Source organism: Meles meles, chromosome 13 (genome assembly GCF_922984935.1).
Source record: "Meles meles chromosome 13, mMelMel3.1 paternal haplotype, whole genome shotgun sequence".
NCBI classification, from domain to species: Eukaryota; Metazoa; Chordata; class Mammalia; order Carnivora; family Mustelidae; genus Meles; species Meles meles.
The window spans coordinates 78,350,553-78,374,028 of NC_060078.1; the positions used below are offsets into that span (position 1 = coordinate 78,350,553).

Here is a 23,476-nt window from a genome sequence, read left to right on the forward strand (position 1 = left end):
AACCCGCGAGCCGCGTTCCATACACCCGCCTGGGACAGGACCCGGCCGGAGACTCCAGCCGCCGCGCGTCCCTAGAGCAGGTCGGCCCGGGTCAAGGCGCCGCGACCCCCGAGGACGCCCGCCGGCGGAGGCCCCGACGCCCTCCGCCGCCCCTCTCACCATTGGAGCGACTGCCCGACTCATTCTTGCAATAGCCGCAGCGGTAGGAGTCCTCGCCCTCGAAATACTCCACGATGCTGGGCGAAAGAGCGGCCCAGGAAGCCATGACCCCGGCCCTCCAAACGCAACGCGACCCAGCCCAACCCCGCTGCCGCCGCCGCCGCCACCCCACAATCCTCCGCGCCGCCCGGGAGTCCGTGAGGCGCGCGCGAAGCTGCTAGGGCGCCCGCAGGCCGGGTTCGCCAGGAGTCCCGCCCGTTGACGCCGCCCGCGCCATCTTGACCGAGGGCAGCCTTCCGCTATTTCCGTTCCTTCTCTAACCGGGACCGCCATCTTCGGTGAGGGTGAGGGTGAGGAGGAGAGAGGGCCGTGAAGGGAAATGGTCTGAGAAGAAACGTCTGGGAGAGGGGAGTGCGAGTGTGGGGAGCCGGCCCTGTGCGCTCCCGGGCGAGGGGCTGGCGCGGGGCGCGGCGGGCGGTGCTGGAGTCGGATGTCGGCGGCCGCGCCAGCCCTGTCCGTTGGGACACTCACCGCAGGACACCTTGCCCTCCTCAGAGCCGCAGTAGCCGCAGTGGTAGCTGGCCTTGAGCCCTTTGTATTCCACCACCGAGGCCATGGCCGCCTCCAGGGTCCGCCAGGGCCGGCCACGCCTCTCCGCGCCCTGGGGCAGACCTCGGCGGAGCGCGGGGGCCCGCGGCGGGGAGGGGAGGAGAACTGAAGCCTGGCGGGTGCGTCCCAGCGCTCCGACCCGAGCTCCTACCGCCTCCTCCGGGCTCCGGGCTCTGCTGGTGCCGGGGCCTGCGGAGACCTTGCGAGGGTGGTATTCGTGCCCCTGAGCCCCAAGTTAGGGCCAACCCTTTGCATAATTCCTCTTCAAGCAGTCGCCAAGCATCGCTCATTGTCAGCGCCGCTTCATAGGAAACTGAGGCACGGAGGTTGGGAGTCAGTCATTTCCCGCAGGGCTCAGTGTAAAAGTTACTATCTCGGGCGGTCCCTGACAACCATGTGGGTAGTCAGCTCGGGTTTCTTCCAAACAAGCACGTCCACTCTTACCTGCCATGTGCAGGTACACGCGCAGGTGTTCTGTGAGTGGCCGGCGTGGATGAATTGAACACTTTTTTTTTTTTAAAGATTTTTATTTATTTATTTGATAGAGAGATCACAAGTAGGCAGAGAGGCAGGCAGAGAGAGAGGAGGAAGCAGGCTCCCTGCGGAACAGAGAGCCTGATGCGGGGCTCAATCTCAGGACCCTGAGATCACGACCCGAGCCAAAGGCAGCAGCTTAATCCACTGAGCCACCCAGGCGCCCCTGAATTGAACACTTTAAAGTGTTTTAAAGCAAACAACTTTTGGAGCCAGTAGCCGCCTTCTGATGCTATAAGCCTATTGCCGCCACATCTTACAGCTTTGAAAGAGAAGATCTCGATTTTTTAATGTTCCAATATTTGTAAATGTTATTTTTTTAAAAATTGTAACTGCAAGCAAAACAAAACATTTATGTAGGTTGAATTCAGCCTCTGGACTTCCCTATGTTAAAAAGGTATTTATTTGACAGACAGAGATCACACGGAGGCAGAGAGGCAGGCAGAGAGAGGAGGAAGCAGGCTCCCTGCTGAGAAGAGAGCTGGATGTGGGGCTCCATCCCAGGACCCTGGGGTCATGATCTGAGCTGAAGGCAGAGGCTTTAACCCACTGAGCCACCAGGCACCCCTTAAAGAGGATTTTTTTTTTTTTTTTTTTTTAGGGAGTAATACTCCGGAGCAAAGTATAAAAATGAGTACTGCCAACAAGGTAATATTCCTTAATCTTAGTGCATAGGTAATTTAAGATTCTCTTTATATTTTTTGTCAACAAGCTGATTATCTTTTTTGTAGTGTTTTAAAAAGTGAAATCATGAACCTTGGAGAAACAGAGGTAAACTTTGAGGTCAGTTTTAACATTCGTGACCGCAAGGTGCACTATGTTGGATATATGCATTCTTAAGTTGAAGGGGTTTCTTGTTAGCCGCATGACCTGTTATATTACTAAGGATCACTTGTGCCTCACACGACAGGAAGAACCTCAGGGACAGCTGTAGCATGTAGGAGGTTCTCAGGGCTCTAGGTTTCTCCAGTACTTCCTGAAACTTGAAGTTTTGGTACATATCAGTACCCATTAAGACAGACTTCCTCCATTTTGTCCATTATGGCAGATTTGAGTATTCCTGGTCCTTTCCCAGGCAGGCTCTCATTCTGGAAGAAAGTAAAGGCTTGTGGAATGAAACAAAGACAGCAGATGCCATCCTCAGAAAGTAGGAAGCCAGGAGGCTTTTTGCTTTTTCTTATTGTAGTCCTTTACCAATTCCCTTATGTCCCTTTGTCCCAACCTTATCCCAAGCCTTAGCCCAGCCTCTGCCAGGGAATGTCAACCTAGAGCTATAATGCCAATGCCCTAGGCATATGTGTTAACTCATTTAATCTTACAGTAACTTCACAACATTGGAAATGAAGACTAGAGAGGCTAAGTAACCTGATCAAGATCACACGGCTAGTAAGGGACATAAGACAGTTGTGTGTGGAGGACAGGAAGAGACCAAAGATAGAGGCAGGTCACTCCAGGTTGGTAGGTTGGCAGGTTTTTCGTTTGTTTGTTTTTAAGATTTATTTATTTATTTTAGAGAGAGGGTACGTGTTGTGAACACAAGTGGGAAAGGGGAAGGGGCAGAGGGAGAGAATAGCCAAGCAGATTCCCACTGAGTGTGGAGCCCAATGTGGGGCTCCATCTTATAAGCCATAAAATCAGGACCTGAGCCGAAGCCAGGAGTATGATGCTTAACCGACTGAGCCATCCAGGTGGAAGTCATAAGTGGAAGCCATAGGTGGAAGTCAATAAGCAAAGGGAACTTGCATATGAGGCTTGCATTGGGCAGCAGCAAGATGAATGGATCCCCACACCACCACACTAACCATGGCTATTGAGTACTTAAATCTTAAAACTTTGTATAGAGAGCCTCCTAGGTGGCTCAGTTGTTTGAGTGTCTGCTTTTGGCTTGGGTCATGATGCTGCGGTCCTGGGATGGAGCCCTGCATCAGGCTCCCTGCTCAGTGGGGAGCCTGCTTCTCCCACTCCTTCCTGCTCCTGTTCTCTCTCACTATCTCTGTCTCTCAAACAAATCTTTAAGAAAAAAGTTTGCACATTGGGGCGCCTGGGTGGCTCAGTGGGTTAAGCCTCTGCCTTTGGCTCAGGTCATGATCTCAGGGTCCTGGGATCGAGCCCCACATGGGGCTCTCTGCTCAGCAGGGAGCCTGCTTCCCCCTCTCTCTCTGCTTGCCTCTCTATCTACTTGTGATCTCTCTATATATACCAAATGAATAAAATCTTAAAAAAAAAAAAAGTTTGCACAGAGAGAGGCCTTAACTGGTTCAGTCATGTGCCCTATGCAGGTGTTCTCACCATCACATCATTATCTCAAGGCAATATCCTTGCAGCAACCTCTGGGAGAGCAAAAGGCAAGTGGGACCCACATTCCAAGGACAGGAGAGGCGACAAGCAGCCTCTGATCACCTGAGTCCAGCTCATTCATGGGTTAACTTGTGGTCATGTCTTTTCAATGACCTTCCACAAGAGAGGGAGAAAGGTGATAAAAATAAAATTGTGAAAAAGAGATCAACAAAGACTATAGGGCAGTGGTTTCTAGATGTCTTTATTTTGCTGAAAGTTAGAGGCAAGTTTTCATCTTCAGGTCTAAATGAGAAAAATAAAACAAAGCTTTAGTTCCCCCCTTTTGCAGACAGACATGGGAAAAGGACATTATTAGAATGTTCTTTTATAGGGGCGCCTGGGTGGCTCAGTGGCTTAAGCCTCTGCCTTCGGCTCAGGTCATGATCTCAGGGTCCTGGGATCGAGCCCCGCATCGGGCTCTCTGCTCAGCGGTGAGCCTGCTTCCCTTCCTCTCTCTCTGCCTGCCTCTCTGCCTACTTGTGATCTCTATCTGATGAATAAATAAAATCTTTAATAAAAAAAAAGAATGTTCTTTTATAGAAAGAACAAGAACCATATGATACTCTAATAGATGCTGAAAAAGCATTTGACAAAGCATCCTTTCTTGATCAAAACTATTCAAAGTGTAGGGATAGAGGGTACATCCTCAATACCATCAAAGCCATCTATGAAAAACCCACAGTGAATATCATTCTTAGTGGGGAAAAACAGAGCTTTTCCACTAAGATCAGGAACACAGCAGGGATGCCCATTATCACCACTCCTATTCAGCATAGTACTAGAAGTCCTAGCCTCAGCAATCAGACAACAAAAAGAAATTAAAGGTGTCAGAATCAGCGAAGAAGTCAAACTCTCACTCTTTGCAGATGATATGATACCTTATGTGGGAAACCAAAAAAAACTCCACTCCAAAACTGCTAGAACTCATATAGGAATTCAGTAAAGTGTCAGGATATAAAATCAGTGCACAGAAATCAGTTGCATTTCTATACATCCAACAGCAAGACAAAAGAAACAGAAGTTAAGGAGTCAATCCCACTTATAATTGCACCCCAAACCATGAGATATCTAGGAATAAACCTAACCAAAGAGGCAAAGAATCTGTACTCAGAAACTATAAAGTACTCATGAAAGAAATTGAGGAAGACACCTAGAAATGGAAAAACGTTCCTTGCTCGTGGATTGGAAGAACAAGTATTGTGAAAATATCTATGCTACCTAAAGCAATCTACACATTTAACACAATCCCTCTTAAAATACCATCAACTTTTTTCAAAGAAATGGAACAAATAATCTTACATGTGGAACCAGAAAAGACCTGGAATAGCCAGAGGAATGTTGAAAAAGAAAGCCAAAGCTGGTGGCAATACATAATTTCAGACTTCAAGCTCTATTACAAAGCTGACATCATCAAGACAGTATGGTCCTGGTACAAAAACAGACACATAGATCAATGGAACAGAACAGAGAGCCCAGAAATGGACCCTCAACTCTACGGTCAACTAATCTTCAACAAAGCAGGAAAGAACGTCCAATGGAAAAAAGACAGTCTCTTCAACAAATGGTGTTGGGAAAGTTGGACAGCCACATGCAGAAGAATGAAACGATCATTTCCTTACACCACACACAAAAATAGACTCAAAATGGATGAAAGACCTCAATGTGAGACAGGAATCCATCGAAATCCTTGAGAACACAGGCAGCAACCTCTTCAACCTCAGCTGCAGCAACTGCTTCCTAGAAACATCACCAAAGGCAAGGGAAGCAAGGGCAAAAATGAACTATTGGGACTTCATCAAGATCAAAAGCTTTTGCACAGCAAAGGAAACAGACAACAAAACTGAAAGACAACGACAAAATGGGAGAAGATACTCACAAAGACATATCAGATAAAGGGCTAGTATCCAAAATCTATAAAGAACTTACAGACTCAACACCCAAAGAATAAATAATCAAGAAATGGGTAGAAGACATGAACAGACATTTCTGCAGAGAAGACATCCAGATGGCCAACAGACTCATGAAAACTTGCTCCACATCACTTGGCATCGGGGAAATACAAATCAAACCACAATGAGATACCACCTCACACTAGTCAGAAAGGCTAAAATTAACAAGTCAGGAAATGACAGATGTTGGTGAGGATGCAGAGAAAGGGGAACTTTCCTACACTGTTGGTGGTAATGCAAGCTGGTGCAGCCACTCTGGAAAACAGTATGGAGGTTCCTCAAAAAGTTGAAAATAATGCTACCCTATGACCCAGCAATCGCACTACTGGATATTTACCCTAAAGGTACAAATGTAGTGATCCAAAAGGGCATGTGCACCTGAATGTTTATAGCAGCAATGTCCACAATAGCCAAACTATGGAAAGAATCTAGATGTCCATCAACAGATGAATGGATAAAGAAGATGTGGTATATATATATATATATATATATATATATATATATATATATACATATACAATGGATTACTATGCAGCCATCAAAATAAATGAAATCTAGGAAGGAGGTGTGGCATGAACAGAGACAGGGAGGTGGATAGGAACACCAGGGGTCTCAGGTGCTGGTGATGGTAGAGTCCTAGAAGATACTTTCCTTGTGGGCCATTCACTGCCAAGAGGCTCTTGGAGGACTTCTCTCTCCACCATGTAAATATGCACTCTCCAAATTAGTAGTGCAAAAATTAATAACAACCTCATTTAGAATGGGGGTGGGACAGCTCTCAAGCCCTACTACTTAACATTAATTGCAGACCAAACAGGAAGAAACATCTTGCAGGGTGGATACTACTTTACTATCCAGGAGGACAAAGAAAGTTCCTCCTCTTCCCCAGCAACAACCCAACCAATGAAAAGCCACTCAACTTCAAAATTCCAATGGACTTTTTATTTCCACCCCCCAACTTCCTCCTTTCCTCTATAAAAGAGTGTTCCTCTCCTTTGTTTTCTGGACCAGACTGTGGTTTTGCTGTGGCTTGCTTATCCCAGATTGTAGTTCTCTGCTAGCTTCAAATAAACCCATTTTTGCTAGGAAAATAACAGCCAGTTTTATTTTTAACAGTAGCCAGTAGCCACTGGTGGGTATTGAGCACCTAAAATGTGGCTAGTGTAGCAGGGGTACTGAACTTCTTATTTTACTTTATTTAAATTTATTTGAATTTTTGAATTATAGCAGTGTAAAACACCTGGCAGGATAAATGCAAAAAATCTACATGTAAGCATTATCATATTCAAAATGCTTGCAATCAAAGATAAGCAAAACTCTTGAAAAAGCCAGAGGAAAGAAAACCCTTGCTAACAGAGGAGCAGGAATAAGAATTACATTGGACATTTCTTTGGAAAATATGCAAGCAAGAAGAGAAGGAAGTGAAATATTTTAAGTGTTGGGGGGGAGGATCCCACCAACCTACAATTCCATATCCAGCAAAATTATCCTACAAAAGTGAAAGAAGTATAGCCATACCTCGGAGATACTGTGGTTCAGTTGCAGACCACTGCAGTAAAGCAAATATTGTGATAAAGCAAATCAACTGGATGTTTTTGGTTTTCCAATGTGCATAAAAGTGAATGTGCAAATGGCATTATGTCTTTTTAAAAGGTACATTCATTAATTTAAAGTGCTTTATCACTGAAAAATCTTAACCACTATCTGAACTCTCAGCCCATCATCATCACTGATCACAGATCACTATAACAAATATAATAATAACAAAAAAAATTTAAAGCATCACAAGAATTACCAAAAGGTGACACAGAGACATGAAGTGAACAAATATTGTTGGAAAAATATTGCCAAGAAATTTGTTCCGTGCAGGGTTGCCACAAACTTTCAATTTATAAACAATCTCTGCAAAGCCAGTGAGGTGAAGCACAATGAAACAAGGTATTCCTGTAAAGACTTTCTCAGTAAACAAAAATGGAGGGAATTTGTCACCAGTAGACCTGATTTGCAAGAAATTTTAAATTCATCAGTAAGAAGGAAAATAATATAGGTCAGAAACTAATCCACATAAAGAAAGGAAAAGCATTATTAGAGAAGGAATAAATGGAGATAAAGATAAATTTTTCATTTTTTAAAAATTTAATTGCTCTAACGGATAACAGGTGGTTCAAAATAATAATGGCAACTTGCGTACAGTAATTTTATAAGTTTATGGGTAAGTGAATAAAGTGGGGCATTACATGATGATAAGTGGTCAGTTCTCCAAGAAAACAACAATTTTAAATGTATACGCACCTAGCTACAGAGTGACAAAATATGTGAGGTGAAAACTGAGAACTGCAAGGAGAAATAGATGAATCCACTATGATATTTAGAGATTCCTATACCCGTGTCTCAGTAGTTGACAGATCCAACAGGCAGAAAATTTGTAAGGACGTGATTGAACCCAACACCACCATCAGTCAGCTGGCTCTAACTGACATCTTTAGGACACTTAATCCAATAGTGGCAGAATACACACTCTTCTCAAGTTCACATGGGACATTTACCAAAATAGACCACCTTCTGTGCCATAAAAAAACAAGTTTAAAAGAATAGGAACCATGCAAAGTAGCATACCAAAATGGAATTAAACTAGATACCAGCAACAGAAAGGTGGTAGGAGAAATCCAAAATAATTAGAGATTAAACAACACATTTCTAAATGCTTTGATCAAAGCAATTCAGAAATATTTTGAACTAAAGGAAAATACAGGTGACCCTTGAACAATACTGGGGTTGGGGTGCCAGCCCCCCCAACACACAGTCAAAAATCCACATATAAATATTGACTCCCCCAAAACAATTACTAATACCCTACTGTTGACAAGAAACCTTATCAATAACACAGTCTTAATATATATATTTTGCGTTACATGTATTTTATTCTATATTCTTACAGTAATCCAGAGAAAGATGTTATTAAGAAAGTTACAAGGAAGAGAAAATACATTTACAGTGCATATTTCTCAAAATCCACAAATAAGTGGACTTCTGCATAAGCGTTCAACGGTCAGCTGTACAACTTACCCAATTTGTGAGTTGAAGCAAAAGCAGTGCTTAGAGGATATTTATAGCATTGAAAGCATATATTAGAAAAAAGATCTAAAATCAATAATCTAAGCTTTTACCTCAGGATACTAGAAGAAGAAGAGCAAATTAAATCCAAAATAAGCAGAGGGGCACCTGAGTGGCTGTCAGTTAAGCATCTGCCTTCAGCTCAGGTCATGATCCTAGGGTTCTGGGATCGAGTCCTGCATCGGGCTCCCTGCTCTGTGGGAAGACTGCTTCTCCCTCTGCCTCTGCCTCACTCTCTCTCTCTCTCTCTCTCTCTCTGCCTCTGATGAATAAATAAAATATTTTTTAAAAAGAAAACAACAAAAAATAAAACTAAATGAAACAATACGAGAAATCAATAGAGAAATTCAACAAAACCAAGTTAAGTCTTTGAAAAGATCAATAAGGTTGATAAACTTCCGGTGAGGCAAATTGAAACAAAATGAGAAGACAAATTGCCACAGTCAGAAATGAAAGAAAGACCATCATGACCGATCCCATGGACATTAAAAGTATAACAAATGAATATTACAAGCAACTCTATGTCCATACATATGATAATCAACAGGAAATGAATTCATTCTTTGAAAGATGCAATCTACCAAAACTCATACAAAAAGTACATAACATGATTACACCTATATGTAAAGAAATGGAATTAATAATCAATAACCTTTGAAAACAGCCCTGGGGCCAGATGGGTTCATTGGTGAATTCTACCAAACATTTAAGGAAGAAAGTATACAAACCCTCTGTAGTCTCTTCCAGAAAATAGAAACAGAGGGAATTTTCTAACCCATTCTATGAGGCCAACATTACCTAATACCAAAACCAAAGACATTGCAAGAAAACTACAGACCAGTATCTCTAATAAACGTAGATGTGAAAATCCTAAAAAAGTGTATTAATAAATGGAACTCAACTATATATAAAAGGAATTATATACTATTATACCTTTCAAAACAATGTAATCCATGTCATTGGTGCCCTAAAGAAGAAAAATCATATGATCATATCAGTAGATAAAGAAAAAGTGTTTGACAAAGTCCAACACTTACTCATGATAAAAGCTCTCAGGAGGGGCGCCTGGGTGGCTCAGTGGGTTAAGCCGCTGCCTTCGGCTCAGGTCATGATCTCAGGGTCCTGGGATCGAGTCCCACATCGGGCTCTCTGCTCCGCAGGGAGCCTGCTTCTCTCTCTCTCTCTGCCTGCCTCTCTGCCTACTTGTGATCTCTCTCTCTCGCTGTCAAATAAATAAATAAAATCTTTAAAAAAAAAAAAAAGCTCTCAGGAAACTAGGAATAAAGAGGAACTTCCTCAATTTGATTGAGTGAAGAACATCTACAAAAAACCTCACTATTATGAAAAACTAGTTGCTTTCTCAATTAGACCATGTACAAGGCAAGGATGTCCCCTCTCACCACAGCTATTCAACATCATGCTGGAAGTCCCATCTAATGCAATAAACAAGAAAAGGAATAAAATATTTATAGTTTGGGAAGGAAAGAAGAAAACTATTTTTGTCCACAGATGACATGATTGTCCAAATGGAAAATTCCAAAGAATCAACAACAATAAAAATCTGGAACTAATACCCAATAATAGCAAAGTTGCAGGATACAAGCTTTATATAGCAAGAACTAATCTCTTTCCTATATATCAGAAATGAACAATCGGAATTTGAAATTAAAAACACAATACCGTTTATATTAGTGTAACCACCCCTCAGAACAACGTACTGCTTAAAATATGACCTATGAGAAATTATACTAGTTACCAAGCATGCTTAGATGTAGCCATAAGAAAAACATGTATTGGCAATAGGCCTCTGGGGGAGAGGATGATACACGTCCTTGAAGTCAAGCAGCTGGGAATGCCCGGCCCTCTCAGGGCGGAAGGCCACCTGCTTCATTTTTCCATTATCTCTCCTTCCCCCGAGAGCACCCGCAGTTAGGCGATCCTTTCATTTGGGCTTGCTCACTATAGGTCATGTACTACATACCCAGACATGTTTTGCCTTTTTTCTTCCGTATCTACAAGACTCATGATCAATGTGTAATCGATAACCGCTTCTTTGCTGGTTGTTAGGCACTTTCTGATAAATATGAGACTGAGGAGTTGTTCGGGGAGAGTTTTTCCCTCTGTCATCCCCTGCTCCCTTTCTCTTGCAGCTGACTTGTTTGTGCCTCATTCATCTCCTGTACACCGTCAGGAGGCGGCATATTAGCACCAGAAAGAAAATGAAATAATTAGGTATAAATCTAACAAAATATGTATAAGATCTATAAAAGGAAAACAACAGACCTCAGATGGAACAAATCAAAGATCGAAATATATGGAGATGACCCATGTTCATTGACAGGAATATGTATACTTTTACGATGTCATTTTGTCCCAACTTGATCTTTAGATTCAATGTAATCCCAATAAAAGTCCCAGCAAGTTATTTTGTGCATATAGGCCAACTGACTCTAAAATTCATATGAAGAGGTAAAGGACTCAGAATAACCAAAACAGTGTCAGAGGAGAAAACAAGACCAGAGGACGGACTCTACCAGAATTGAAGACTTTTGCAAAGCTACAGTAATCAAAGACAGTGTGGGATTGGTGAAGGAACAGACAAATGGACCAACAGAACAGGACAGAAAGCCAGAAACAGACCCACACAATTATAGCTAACTGATCTTTGACAAGGGAGCAAAGGCAATTCAGTGAAGAAAGGATAGTCTTTTCAACAACGGTGTTGGAACTGGGCATCCACATGCAAAACAAATAAATCTAGACACAGACCTTATACTTTTAATAAAAATTAACTCAAAACAGATCATAGCCTAAACATAAAGCACAAAACAAACCCCTACAAGATAACATAGGAGAAAATCTAGGTGACTTTGGTTTTAGCGATGACTTTTTAGATAGAATGTTCAAACATGGCCCATGAAAGAAAAAATTAAAAACTTCTGCTTGGCAAAAGACACTGCAAAAGAATGAAAAAAGAAGTCATAGACCAGGAGAAAGTCTTAGTAAAACACATTCCTGCTAAAGGACTGGTATCTAAAACATACACACACACACACACAATCTTAAAATTCTCAGCAAGAAATGGAAAAAAAAAAAAAAATTCTCAGCAAGAGAATAACCCAACTAAAAATGGGGAAAAGATCTGAACAGATACCAACCAAAGACAAATAAATGGCAAATAAGATTATAATAAGATGCTCAGCATCATATGTTATTAGCAAATTGCAAATTAAAATAACAAATTAGCATTCACACCTCCTCCATGGCTCAAATTCACAACACCGACAACACTACGAGGCCGACAGGAACGGGTCATTCGTTGCTGGTGGGGAGGCACAATGCACAGCTACTGCTAAGATACTTCGGCAGTTCCTTAGAGTAGTAGACATACACTTACCATAGGATCTAGTAGTCCTTGGTATATAACCGAATAATCAAAAGCTTATATCCACACAAAAACCTGCACACAAATGTTAATAGTAGCTTTATTCATAATTTCAAAACTGGAAGCCAGCAAGAGGTCCTGCACTAGGTGAATGGATAAAACAACGATGGAATGTTGTTCAGCCATAAGAAGAAATGAACTATGTATGAAGCCATGAAAAGACATGGAGGAACATGAAAAGCATATTACTTAGTGAAACAACCCAATCTGAAAAAGCCTTTTCAGCATGGAAAAAATCACACTGTATGATGCCAAGGATATGACATTCTGGAAAGGGCAAAACTATGAGACAGTAAAAAGATCAGTGGTTGCTGGGGCTTAGGATGCGGGATGGGGGAGTGACAAAGAGTTGGAACATGGGATTTTTAGGGCAGTGATACGATTCTGTATGATGCAGTAACGATGGACACCTGTCACTGTACATTTGTTAAAACCCATGGAATGTACCAGACAAAGAGTAAAACTCAGTGTAAGCTATGGACTTTAGTTAGTAATAATGTGGCAATACTGATTTGTCAGTGACAACAAGTATACCATACTAATACAAGATACAAATATTAGGAGGAACTTAGAAGGAGAGAGATGACTTTTTAATCAGTATTCCTGTAAACCTATAGGTGCTCTTAAAAAATTAAATTTATTTTAAAAAATTAAATTTATCAATGAAAACAGAACAGCAGTGTAAAAAATTGAAATTGATTCCACGTTGAAATGACAATATTTTGGATATATCATGGGTTAAAATATGTCACTAAAATTAATCTCACCTGTTTCTGTTTACTTTTTTTAACGTAGCTCCCAGAAAAAGTTAAATTACATCTGACTTACATTCTATTTTCATTGAACAATGCTGGTCTAGAGCCAGGTTCTCACAGTACCAATGGACGAACGCAGTTTTCTACTTAATCTCTGCTTCTAGTCCCTATGGTTTCAGGATCTTGTCTCTCATGCCAGTTCTTTTTACTAATTTTCATATTAACATTTCATAGTTCTCCATTTGTTTGGGGAAGTCATCATAAATTCCTCTCTATCATATTCTGACTCCATTCTTTGCTCCCCACATGGGGTACCTGCCTGTGAAACTTCCTCTGGCAACCACTGACAGAGTCACCTCTTGCTTCTTTGGTCACAGGAGCATCTCCCACGTTTCTGCCGCTGTACTCAGAATGTGCTCCCAGCAAGTCCTCCATGTTCAGGTCCCCCTCATGCTGATGACTCCTGCCCTTTGTTTTCACTCCATCCTTGTGCAAGGCCGTTATATGGCTACATCATATATGTGCACTTGTGTCGATTTCTTGCCTCCCTCACTGGGTTGTGAGTTCCACAAAAGCAGTCTGTTTCCACCCCTCCCATTTTCCAAGGTCGGATAGGATAGCATGTGCAAGATCACAAGCTTGGCTTTTAGACATCCATGTTCAAGTTTCAGTCTCCCGTTTGGCAACTGCGTGGCCTTGAACAAATCACGTAAGTCTCTCAGCCACGCTTCCTCCCGTGGAAAATGGGCAGAATAAGAACATTGAAGTGTCAGTGTTTTATGTTTAGATACAATCAGAGGCACTTTTAGTTTTTAAGTCTGTTTTCAAACTCCTGCAAAATGGGGCCAAGGGACAGCGTGTGGTTTCCAAAGCCAGCAGTAAGTCTGTGACGGTATTTGTTTCAAGTTCCATGTCATGAGAAGTGGTTAATGACACTTTCAGCTCAGGAACCTCTATCCTGTCCTCCCCCAGTGAGGATTTCTCATGGTTACTCAAACACATTTCATGACTTTTTTTTTTTTTTTAAGATTTTATTTATTTGACAGAGAGAGAGATCACAAGTAGGCAGAGAGGCAGGCAGAGAGAGGAGGAAGCAGGCTCCCTGCGGGGCAGGGAGCCCGATGCGGGGCTGCATCCCAGGACCCTGAGATCATGACCCGAGCCGAAGGCAGCGGCTTAATCCACTGAGCCACCCAGGCACCCCACATTTCATGACTTTTGACAAATGATTAGAATTTAGGTATATGATAAAATATTTGTTAGCAAAGTGTTCTTTTTATATTTCTCACAGAAAGACACAGCTCAGGCCACCTTTTGTTTATGTTAGGGCAAAGTCTAATCTTGCCAATAGTTTGTTTCAACCTGATTTGCTATCGAAAATGTTATTTATCTCCCTGACTTAAAGTCTTCATCCCTTGTTTCTCTTATCAGGAAAAAGGAACAATTCAAAGCATGATACTTAAATGAAAAGTACTGTTAGGTCCACATGATGGTCTTTTTTGTTTTATTTCAATTAAGCTGATTCCTTACTTAAAAAGAGGCTCATATTAGGAATTGCGTATTTTTCTTTGTTAAAAAGGAGGCTAGGGACACTTGAGTGGCTTAGTTGGTTAAGCATCTCCCTGACTCTTGATTTTGGCTCAGGTCGTGATCTCAGGGTCGTGAGATTGAGCCCTGTATTGAGCTCCATGCTGGGCGTAGAGCCTGCTTAAATTTCTCTCTCCCTCTGCACCCCCCCACCCTGCTCATGCTCACTCTCTCGCAAAAAAAAAAAAAAAAAAGACTATATTCAGTTTTCAGGAGGGTAAAATAAGAGATTACCTTTTGGCTTTTTTTTTTTAGAAGATTATATTCATTTATTTGCGAGAGAGCACACAAACAGGAGGAACAGCAGAAGAAGGAAGAGAAGAGGCTTCACACTAAGCAGGGAGCCCAGTGCAGGGCTCAATCACAAGACCCCACGATCATGATCTGAGCTGAAGGCAGACACTTAATTGACTGAGCCACCCAGGCGCCCCTTCGTTTTAGCACTTTACACAGTGCCTGGCTCATAGTCAACGACTACTAGGAACTTGGGGTAGTACGATGCTGTCATGTCGCACGCAAATACAATTCTTGGCTGAATTAATAGCAAGTAAGTTTGATATTTGAGTGACATGACATTTTATCAATGTTAAATGTTATCTTGTGAATATTAAAATGTAGGTTGTAATGCAATTCAAGGTTTTGGTATGAAAATCAACAGAAATCGCTGTCATAACAATGTTTGAAATTCTTTTGATTTTTGATAAAATACCCATATTTACTCCATAACTGTTTCATTTCTTTTCTAAATGAGTTCAGGGCTGTGGTGTCAAACACAGCCCTGCATATAACGTATTTGGGGAGGGATAGATTTTATTCTTAATAAGTAAGAAGCCAGGTTCTAATTAATCACTATATTTTCTCCTTTCACGTTGTAAGAAGTAGAGACATTTCAAGAAGTAAAAACAGGACTGGGGTGCTGGGGTGGCTCGTCCTTGGATGTCTGCCTTCGACTGGTGCCCTGATCCCAGGGCTCTGGGATTGAGCCTGGCATGGGGGTTTCAGAACAATGGGAAGCCTGCTTCTCCCTCTCCCACTTCCTCTGCTTGTGTTCACTTGTGCTCCCTCTCTCGCTCTGTCAAAAAAATAAAATCTTAAAAAGAAAAAAAGAAGAAACAATGAGGACTTTATTTGGACAGCCACAGCTCAAATATATGGTAACAAGTGTCTTGAATATGCAGAATCATTTCATTAATGTGTATTTTGACATTGGAGTATCGTCTGCTTCTTCGTCCTTGAGTAATGACCAGTTATGAGCATAATTAAACATGTGGCTGAAAGGCTGAAGAGGGGTAGAGCTCAAAACCTGCACAGCAGCAGCAGCGTTCAGCTGAGTGATGGTGAGAACACGCGACCAGGCCACCCGCACACTCACCCACCCTCGGCCACTGGGACTGTGCGTGCAGGACCCGCCCCTCTCCCCAGGCCCTCCATAGATTGTATTTCTACGGAAGATACATAATATATATCCACCCTCGTAAAAAATAAAAATAAAATCCCAAAATGACAAAGACGCTCCCGTTGCCTTGGAAGACGCTTTCTGCAGCTGCACCAGAGGGGCTGTGCTGTGACGCTCGGCCCCTGGGACCTACTGTCGCGGCCACTCGGCGCAGCTCACACCGGTGCATTCCGCGCCAGCCCCGCGATGTCTTCACTCCCACCTCACAGTAGTCTCAATCTGGGACGGTGATGACACACACAGACGCTTGTGACTGTCTCTGGTTGCCCTAGAAATCCAGCCGAGGCACGCGGGAAGGCTCGGCCGTGCAGAGCCGGAGCCCGGGAGGCGCCCGTCGGAGAACCGAGCCTTTGCAGGAGCAAGAACGAGCCTGGCACGGGGACAGCCGACGCCGTGACGCAGAGAGCGAGGAGGCAAGCGCGTCATCCTCCAAGCTGGCGACGGACAGGGCAGCGGCAGAAGAGGACGCGGAAGAGCCGCAGCACGAGGATCCTCGAGGGGTGGCCGGGGGACGCCGGGTGGGGACGGTGACCGACTGGCAGCGCGGCCCCCACCCTCACGCGGCCCCCTGGTGACAGACTCGGAATGGCTGGATCTGAGTGTCCAAGAACAGTAGGTATTATTTCCTTCCATGCTGGGTTCAAGGCCGGAGAACATCGTTTATCCGCAAGGAGCGAAGCGCAGGGACGAGTCGCGCAGGCGCACTCCTGCCTCCGAAACGGACGGTCCCGGGCTTCTCCCGCCTCCGCGGCCCTCGCAGGGAGGCCTGGCGAGTGCCCCGCTGACCGCTCGGGGACCGGGTGGAAGGACCCACTTAGGCCCCAGCACGTCTCCCATGAAGCTCAGTAAACGCTGTCATGGAGATAATGCAAGAACCTCAAAGAAAAGAAAACATGAAAGCAGGAGGAATCTGTTTAAGAAATTAGCTGTACTTACACGGTTTATAGTTGTGTTTTTTACCCAGTGGATGTTATAAAATCCTCCTTCGCTGCAGAGAGAAGTCAGAGAGGGGCGCCTGGGTGGCTAGTCGGTTAAGTGGCTGCCTTCGGCTCAGGTTATGATCCTGGGTGCCAGGATCGAATCCCCATTGGGCTCCCTGCTCAGCAGGGAGTCTGCTTCTCCCTTGGCCCCTCACCCTGCTCTCGGGCTCTCTCTCACTCTCTCAAGTAAATAAAATCTTAAAAAAAAAAAAAAAACAAGTCAAGAGAAACAGAACATTTACAACCTAGGTTGTTAAACACAGAACCTATTTACTAACTAAACCCATTGAGAAATAAGAGTTCTCCGGGATACCTAAATGTGACAGCAAATTTTCTCGGCTGTGTTTTTCTGCATTAAATTAAAAAAAAAAAAAAAAAAAAAAAAAAAAAACAAACCTTTCCTGCCATCAAATTGTTTTATTGGCTATCTAAAATGTAAACGTTTGGGGCGCCTGGGTGGCTCAGTGGATTAGGCTACTGCCTTCGGCTCGGGTCATGATCTCAGGGTCCTGGGATCGAGCCCCGCATCGGGTTCTCTGCTCCGCAGCGAGCCTGCTTTCTCCTCTCTCTCTCTCTCTCTGCCTGCCTCTCTGCCTACTTGTGATCTCTCTCTCTGTCAAATAAATAAATAAAATCTTTAAAAAAAATAATTAAAAAAATAAAATGTAAACGTTTGACAAGAATTATGAAATGTTAGTTAGCTGTTGTTAGAAATTAATGATAGCTTATACTATTTATAATTTTATGCATAACTGAACTTAAAAGGGACTTACCAGCTGTGAGAACTTATTCTCTCATCAAAGGTATGGTTCTTTGTTCTACCAACAATTATACAAACTGTGGTTTGTGGAATTTGAATCAGTAACTCAGCTCCCCTCTCCAGTGGTCATAAGTATTTCTGTTCGTCTCAACCTCAAACTCAATATGATTCTTTGTTCATACTTTTATCAGAGAGCAGTCCTTCCTTGTTTCAAGGAAAGCTACAAGTTAGCCATAGTCCTGCCCATCGGCACAGAGAAATGCCTCTTGCTATTAAAAAGCATATGACAAGCGCGTGAACAGTGAGTCCCAAATCAACTCCCTCCCTGGTTCACATGAGGGCCATGTTTCCTGAAACCTTCCTCCAAATCCTAGTGCAATTTCTCTTTTTCATCTTCCAGATTGGTCTGGGCCAAAAACACTCAGGACCCTCGGATTGCAGTGGGTTCCCAGTCCCCACTAGAAAAGAATATTAAGGTGAGGAAATACATTTGCCGTGAACTTTGGAGCCAGTAATACCATCATAAAAAGTTTATCCCCAAGGTAGGAAAGGGCCTGAGTGTTTCAAGCCAGAGCGCTCTGTCTCTTAGGTTCGGCTCCAGCTGGGCAACCCCGGACAAGACAAGCATCGCTTGTGTCCCCACAGGGCCGGGTCAGGTGAGGGACACGGACACGAAACACATTGTGATAAGGGTCAGGAAAGATGGGAAATTTTTTTTTTTGCATGAATACATGGAAGGTCTGAGGAAGTAACATTTAAGCTAAAACCTAAAGATGATGTACGTAAGTACTATAGAGTTGCTGTGTTGTGTGTTTGGGACTTTATGAAGAAAGAATATGTGAAAATACTCGGATGGCAGAGAATATGGTTTTCGAGGAACAGAAGAGTCAGGGTGGCCACAGCAGAGTGGGCAAGCAGTCAAGCTGAGAGGTAGTCAGAAGCCAAATTATGAAAGCCATACTGGGATTTGGGATTTTCTCCTAAAAGCAACAGGACACTATTCTAAGGTTTCAGTGTAGGGAAGGGGCATGCTCAGGTTTGTGTTATACAAAGACCCAGCCAGTTGCTGTGTCCATGGTCTGATGGGGCTGGGAGGCAGAGAGAGAGAGAGAAGCGTGGAGTCAGGGAAGCTAGTTAGGCTGCTACCCTAGGGTGGGGACATTCTGAAGTTAGTAGGGACAGGACTGAGAAGGGGGAAAGGGAAGGAAACATGTTGGAAGAAGAGCCAAGTGGAGATGTTAAGTAGATCGCGTCTAGGGGTGAAGTTGAGAGGTGAGTACTGGGCAGTCTTGTGTGTCTCGATGGTCTCACTCATCTCTCCTTGCTCCCTCTAGAGCAGTCCCTGACACACGGTAGGTCTCCTGTTGAGTGCTTGAGACTGTCCATGCCCACGAAAGTCTAAATGAGACTATGCTCATCTTTAGTGACAATTTCTGTTGTATTTTCTTACATTACATTCAAAAGACAGAACCAGCAAAGCAGGTGGAAGGGCGTGGCCATAGAATGAAGGGCTATTCGGTCACCTGGGGGTATTCGACGACTGGCTGTGTTACAGTCTAGGGGGATCCAAGATAGCCTCGGTCATATGCCCTTGGCCACAGCCTGGAATCCAGAGGAGAGTAAAGTGCTCAACTCTGTAAAATGCTGCTGACGTCAAGGATGACAGGGAAAGAGACTGGACCACTGAATTTGTTGCTGTGGAGGTGCCTCACGACCTAGACGAGAGTAGTCTGGGGGCAGTCAGGGCCTGGAAACCCACCGGAGGAGAACCAAGGGGGAACTGGGAGGCGGGAGTGGGGACGGTTTCTAGGTGTCTGCTTCATGGCACATGGTGGAAGGAAGTCTAGATGGGATGTGTGGCAAAGGAAACGTTTTCCTTTTCGGTTTAAAGATGCTAGACATACTGGAACATATTTTTATGCTGACAGGAGGGAGCCAGTACAGGGGAAATTTTGAAGCAGGAAAGAGAATTTGGTAATTGCAAATTGAAGTTCCTGGCGCTTCACAAGGACAGGTGGGAGAACTGGCCTTTGATAGGGAAAGGGGCAATGTTTCCATTGTAAAGGCAGAGTCCAGGATCGATGCACGGTGGTGGTTCTGGCAACGGGAAGAGGAGGGCGTTCCTGACTGTGTGCTTCTGCTTTCTCAAGGAAGCCTAAGGTGAACTCGTGAAGGGGACCGTCGGGGAGGAGAGTGTGGGAGGTTTGGAGAGAAAGCCAGGGAACATGACTAGGAGACCCCTGACCAGGGACATGGCGTCAGAGTACCAGACACTCTGTGATCTAGGTCATGGCCTGCAACGAAGGACGTCCAACTTAAAAACCTTCTAATCCTTCCCTCTGACAAGAGTTTAGTGGTGTCCATTCTTCAAAAGTGAGGAAATTTTTGCTCCGAAAGTCTCAGCAGGAGAATGAAACCCTTCGTCAGCTCAAAGCCATGTCTTTTGACTTCCAGTTTGCCAAAGCGGAGGAGGATTACTTTCGATGGCATCAGACAACGACGCTGAGAGGAGCATGGAGATACACGATGGCTCCCTCCAAGGTGGGAAATTAAAATAGAGACCACAAAGTGACAAGACAGGAGATGCTAAGAAATGGGACTATTTAGTGTCTGAGAGGGAGCTGAATCACATAGAGAAGCACATCTACCGAGCCGAACGAGCCAGAGGCCTCGGAGACCACAAGTACCGGCTCCTCCCTCAAAGGGTTCCAAGTGAAATGGTCATCCCCAAAATACTTAGCCCAGGGAAGGAGGAGAAGACTGCAGCTGTCCAGAAAACCCACAAAACTAAGACCAAAAAGCACAGTGTGGCCTGGGCAAAGGAACAGATCAAGGGACATCAGGATCGAATGATTCGGGGACAAGAGCTCACAGAGCAGAGAAGTGAGAGACTGTGGACCTGGAAGGTCTCTGCTCCCGCTCCTCCTCTCCACAGGCCTGCAATACACAAGGAGGAAGAGAAAGAATTCGAACCGATCGCAGCCTACCCAACTGCCCAGCCTTACCAGGAAGCACTCACAGAAGTGATCATTCTCATGGAAAAGTCCAGAAAGGAGGAAAACATAAAAAAGCCACTCCGACGAGAGCTCTTGAGTATGCCACTGTTTTTGAGAAGTCCACTAGAAAAAAAGGACGTTTAAGTTATTTTATGGATGATTCTATTTCTTTTGCAGGCTGGCATCCTCTGACAACTGTCAGCGCAGTGAAATCCCATAACCCCCGAATTGTGTTTCTAAGTTTGTTTGCATCAAACTTGGGGTGGGGGGGAGTTAAACCAAGTGTTTGTTCCACCTCTCTGTATGATTATCCCGAAACTCAGTGACTTAAAATGACCACTATTTTGTTGTATCTCCCAATTCCGTAGGAGGAATTCAGAGAGAGCTCAGCTGGGTGATTTGTCTTCCCTGTCCTGCACGGCCAGAGCTGCTTGGGGATGATCGGGTGACAGCTGGACAAGAGGGCACAGGCCACATGCCCTTGGGGTTGACTAGCAGGCTGGGTTTAGCTGGTCCCAATCCCTGTCTCCTCTCTCCATGTGGTTTCTGGCGTTATTTCCCTGTGACCAGGCTCCAGTGACCTGTCAGACGCCACAAGATTTCTTGTGACCGAGCATCCGCAGTCCCAGAACGTCACTTCTGCCATATTCTGCTGCTCAAAGAAGTCACCAAGATCAGTCCAGACTGGAGGGCAGCGGGCAGGCGGGGGCGGGGGGGGGGACAGACCCTTCCTCTCAAAGAAACTTGCAACGAGCTTTTACTCTACTATCGCAAGGCTCTGAAAAGTCTATCACACACGTCTATCCTTCTTTACCCTTTCCACTGTCTTTTAATGTTAATACTACTCATAAACATGAAACAAGTATTTTTATAAAAAGAAACCAACAAGTCCCTAGCTCCTGGGGTGATCTCGACTGAAGAGAGCTGGCTCCCTCCCTGGAAAAGTAAATACAGATCGAGGGTTTAAAAGCCTGTTGCAGGCGCGGCTGGGTGGCTCAGTTGGTTAAGCCACTGCCTTTGGCTCCGGTCATGCTGCTGGAGTCCCGGGATGGAGCCCTGCGTCAGGCTCCCTGTTCAGCGGGGAGTCTGCTTCTCCCTCTGACCTCTCCCCTCTCAAGCTCCCTCTCTCACTCTCAAATAAATACATAAAATCTTTAAAAATAAATAAATGCCTGTTGCAATTATGCTGACAACACATTGTCTTGTATTCTCCAGGGCACCTAGAATTTTATAGGATGTCGGAAGCCTAAACCCTAGCCCTGAGAGAGACCCAAGACTCTAGGACTTAGCCCCTCAAGGAGCTTACAATCTACTTGGAGAGAACACAAGTCAAAGCAGCACACGCCCAGTTCTGTGCTATGAAATACTGGACGGAGAATACGGAATACAGAGTAGGGCAGCATATGGGCAATGCCAGCCTGAGAATACCCACCCTGAGTAAGAAGCACTTGGGCACGGCAGTTAGGACAGGAAGGCCTGGACCCAAACCGGCCACCGTCAGCACAGAAGTAAGGCACACCTGGGCCCTGGGGGACTCCACCGGACAACAGGTGCCAACATGACAAGCACAAAGAGGGGAACTGAGGTAAGAATGATGCTATTAGAACACTGAATTCAGGAGGAAATGAAAGACGTTGGGGACGTTACGTGTGTTTGATATTTAAATGATAACATGTATTCTTTGGTTTTTTCCTACTCAGAAGTTTATAACTTTTTAAGTAGGCTTATACCCAACATAGAGCTTGAACTCACCACCCCAAGATCGACCCTGAGATCAAGAGTTTGATCCAAGTGTCACGCGCTCTCCCTACTGAGCCAGCCAGGTGCGTCTCCTATTCACAAGTTTGAAGAAAGTGGCCCCTAATCTCCCTGCCCAGAGAACTTCAGGTGATACTTTTTTTTTTTTTTTTTTTGAGATTTATTTACTTGAGAGAGAGAGAGAGTGAGAGAATGTGAGCAGGGGGAGGGGCAGAGGGAGAAGCAGACTCTACTGAGGAGGGAGTGCGACTCCGGGCTCCAGCCCAGGACCCTGGGATCATGACCTGAGCCAAAGGTAGATGCTTAACTGACTAGACACCCAGGCGCCCCAGTATTTTTAAAATAATGAAAAAGGACACGGTTAGAAAACTCAATTATAGAAAGGTACAAAATGCCAAGTGACACCTAGGCCACTTTGGTTTGTCAAAGGTCATCCCTCATATTTTTCTTTTTTAAGATTTATTATTTGAGAGAGAGAGAAAAGCACACGTGGGAGGGGCAGAGAGAGAAGGAGAGGAGAATCTCAAGCAGATGCCACACGGAGCGTGGAGCCCGACACGGGTCTCGATCTCATGACCTGCGCTGAAACCAAGAGTCAGATGCTCAATGGACTGAGCCACTCAGGTGCCTGCTACATTTCTGACATGAGCAGAGTTTGAAGCAAGCAGAAGGCAGGCCAATGAAGGGGAAAGAGGAAGCAACTAAACCTGCGTGCTTGAAAAACCATAGTCTAGGCCAGTGTGTGATTCCATTGCTGTGAAATGTCCAGAATAGGCAACTTCTGTCAGAAGGTAGGTTATCGGTTGGGGCTAAGGGATGAGGAGGCGGATGTGGAAGGGCGACTGCCCCTGGCTGGGGACAAGAGTGTTCCCCATCAGGCTGTGGTGGTTACAGAGCCCTGTGAACAGACTGAGCCAACCATGAATTATTCGCTTTAAGTGGGCGAATGACACGGAACATGAAGTCAACCGAGATGGAAGAGAAAGCCCGAGTCTGGGGCGGGTAGTTGAGCCTGGGTGGAGGCAAGGAGCCCAATC

At 44.4% G+C, this 23,476-nt stretch overlaps 1 protein-coding gene and 1 long non-coding RNA gene across 6 annotated transcripts in view; one reads left to right on the plus strand and one right to left on the minus strand.

Annotated features, from left to right (window-relative positions):
* ATE1 (arginyltransferase 1) overlaps nt 1-896 on the minus strand; it is a 176,644-nt gene extending 175,748 nt beyond the window's left edge. For 3 of the 5 annotated variants that reach the window (XM_046027790.1, XM_046027788.1, XM_046027787.1), the window contains exon 1: nt 160-433. In XM_046027790.1, the coding sequence (XP_045883746.1) occupies nt 160-265 (106 nt within the window). In that variant the 5' untranslated portion in view covers nt 266-433. Of the gene's footprint in view, nt 1-159; nt 434-690 lie in introns of those variants that run through there. The other 2 variants (XM_046027786.1, XM_046027789.1) reach the window with 2 other exon arrangements.
* Nucleotides 374-22,946, plus strand: LOC123955587. Its single transcript, XR_006821310.1, has 3 exons — nt 374-497; nt 18,086-22,568; nt 22,897-22,946. It is a non-coding gene; the product is annotated as an uncharacterized LOC123955587 (long non-coding RNA).
* The last annotated feature ends 530 nt before the right edge of the window (nt 22,947-23,476 follow it).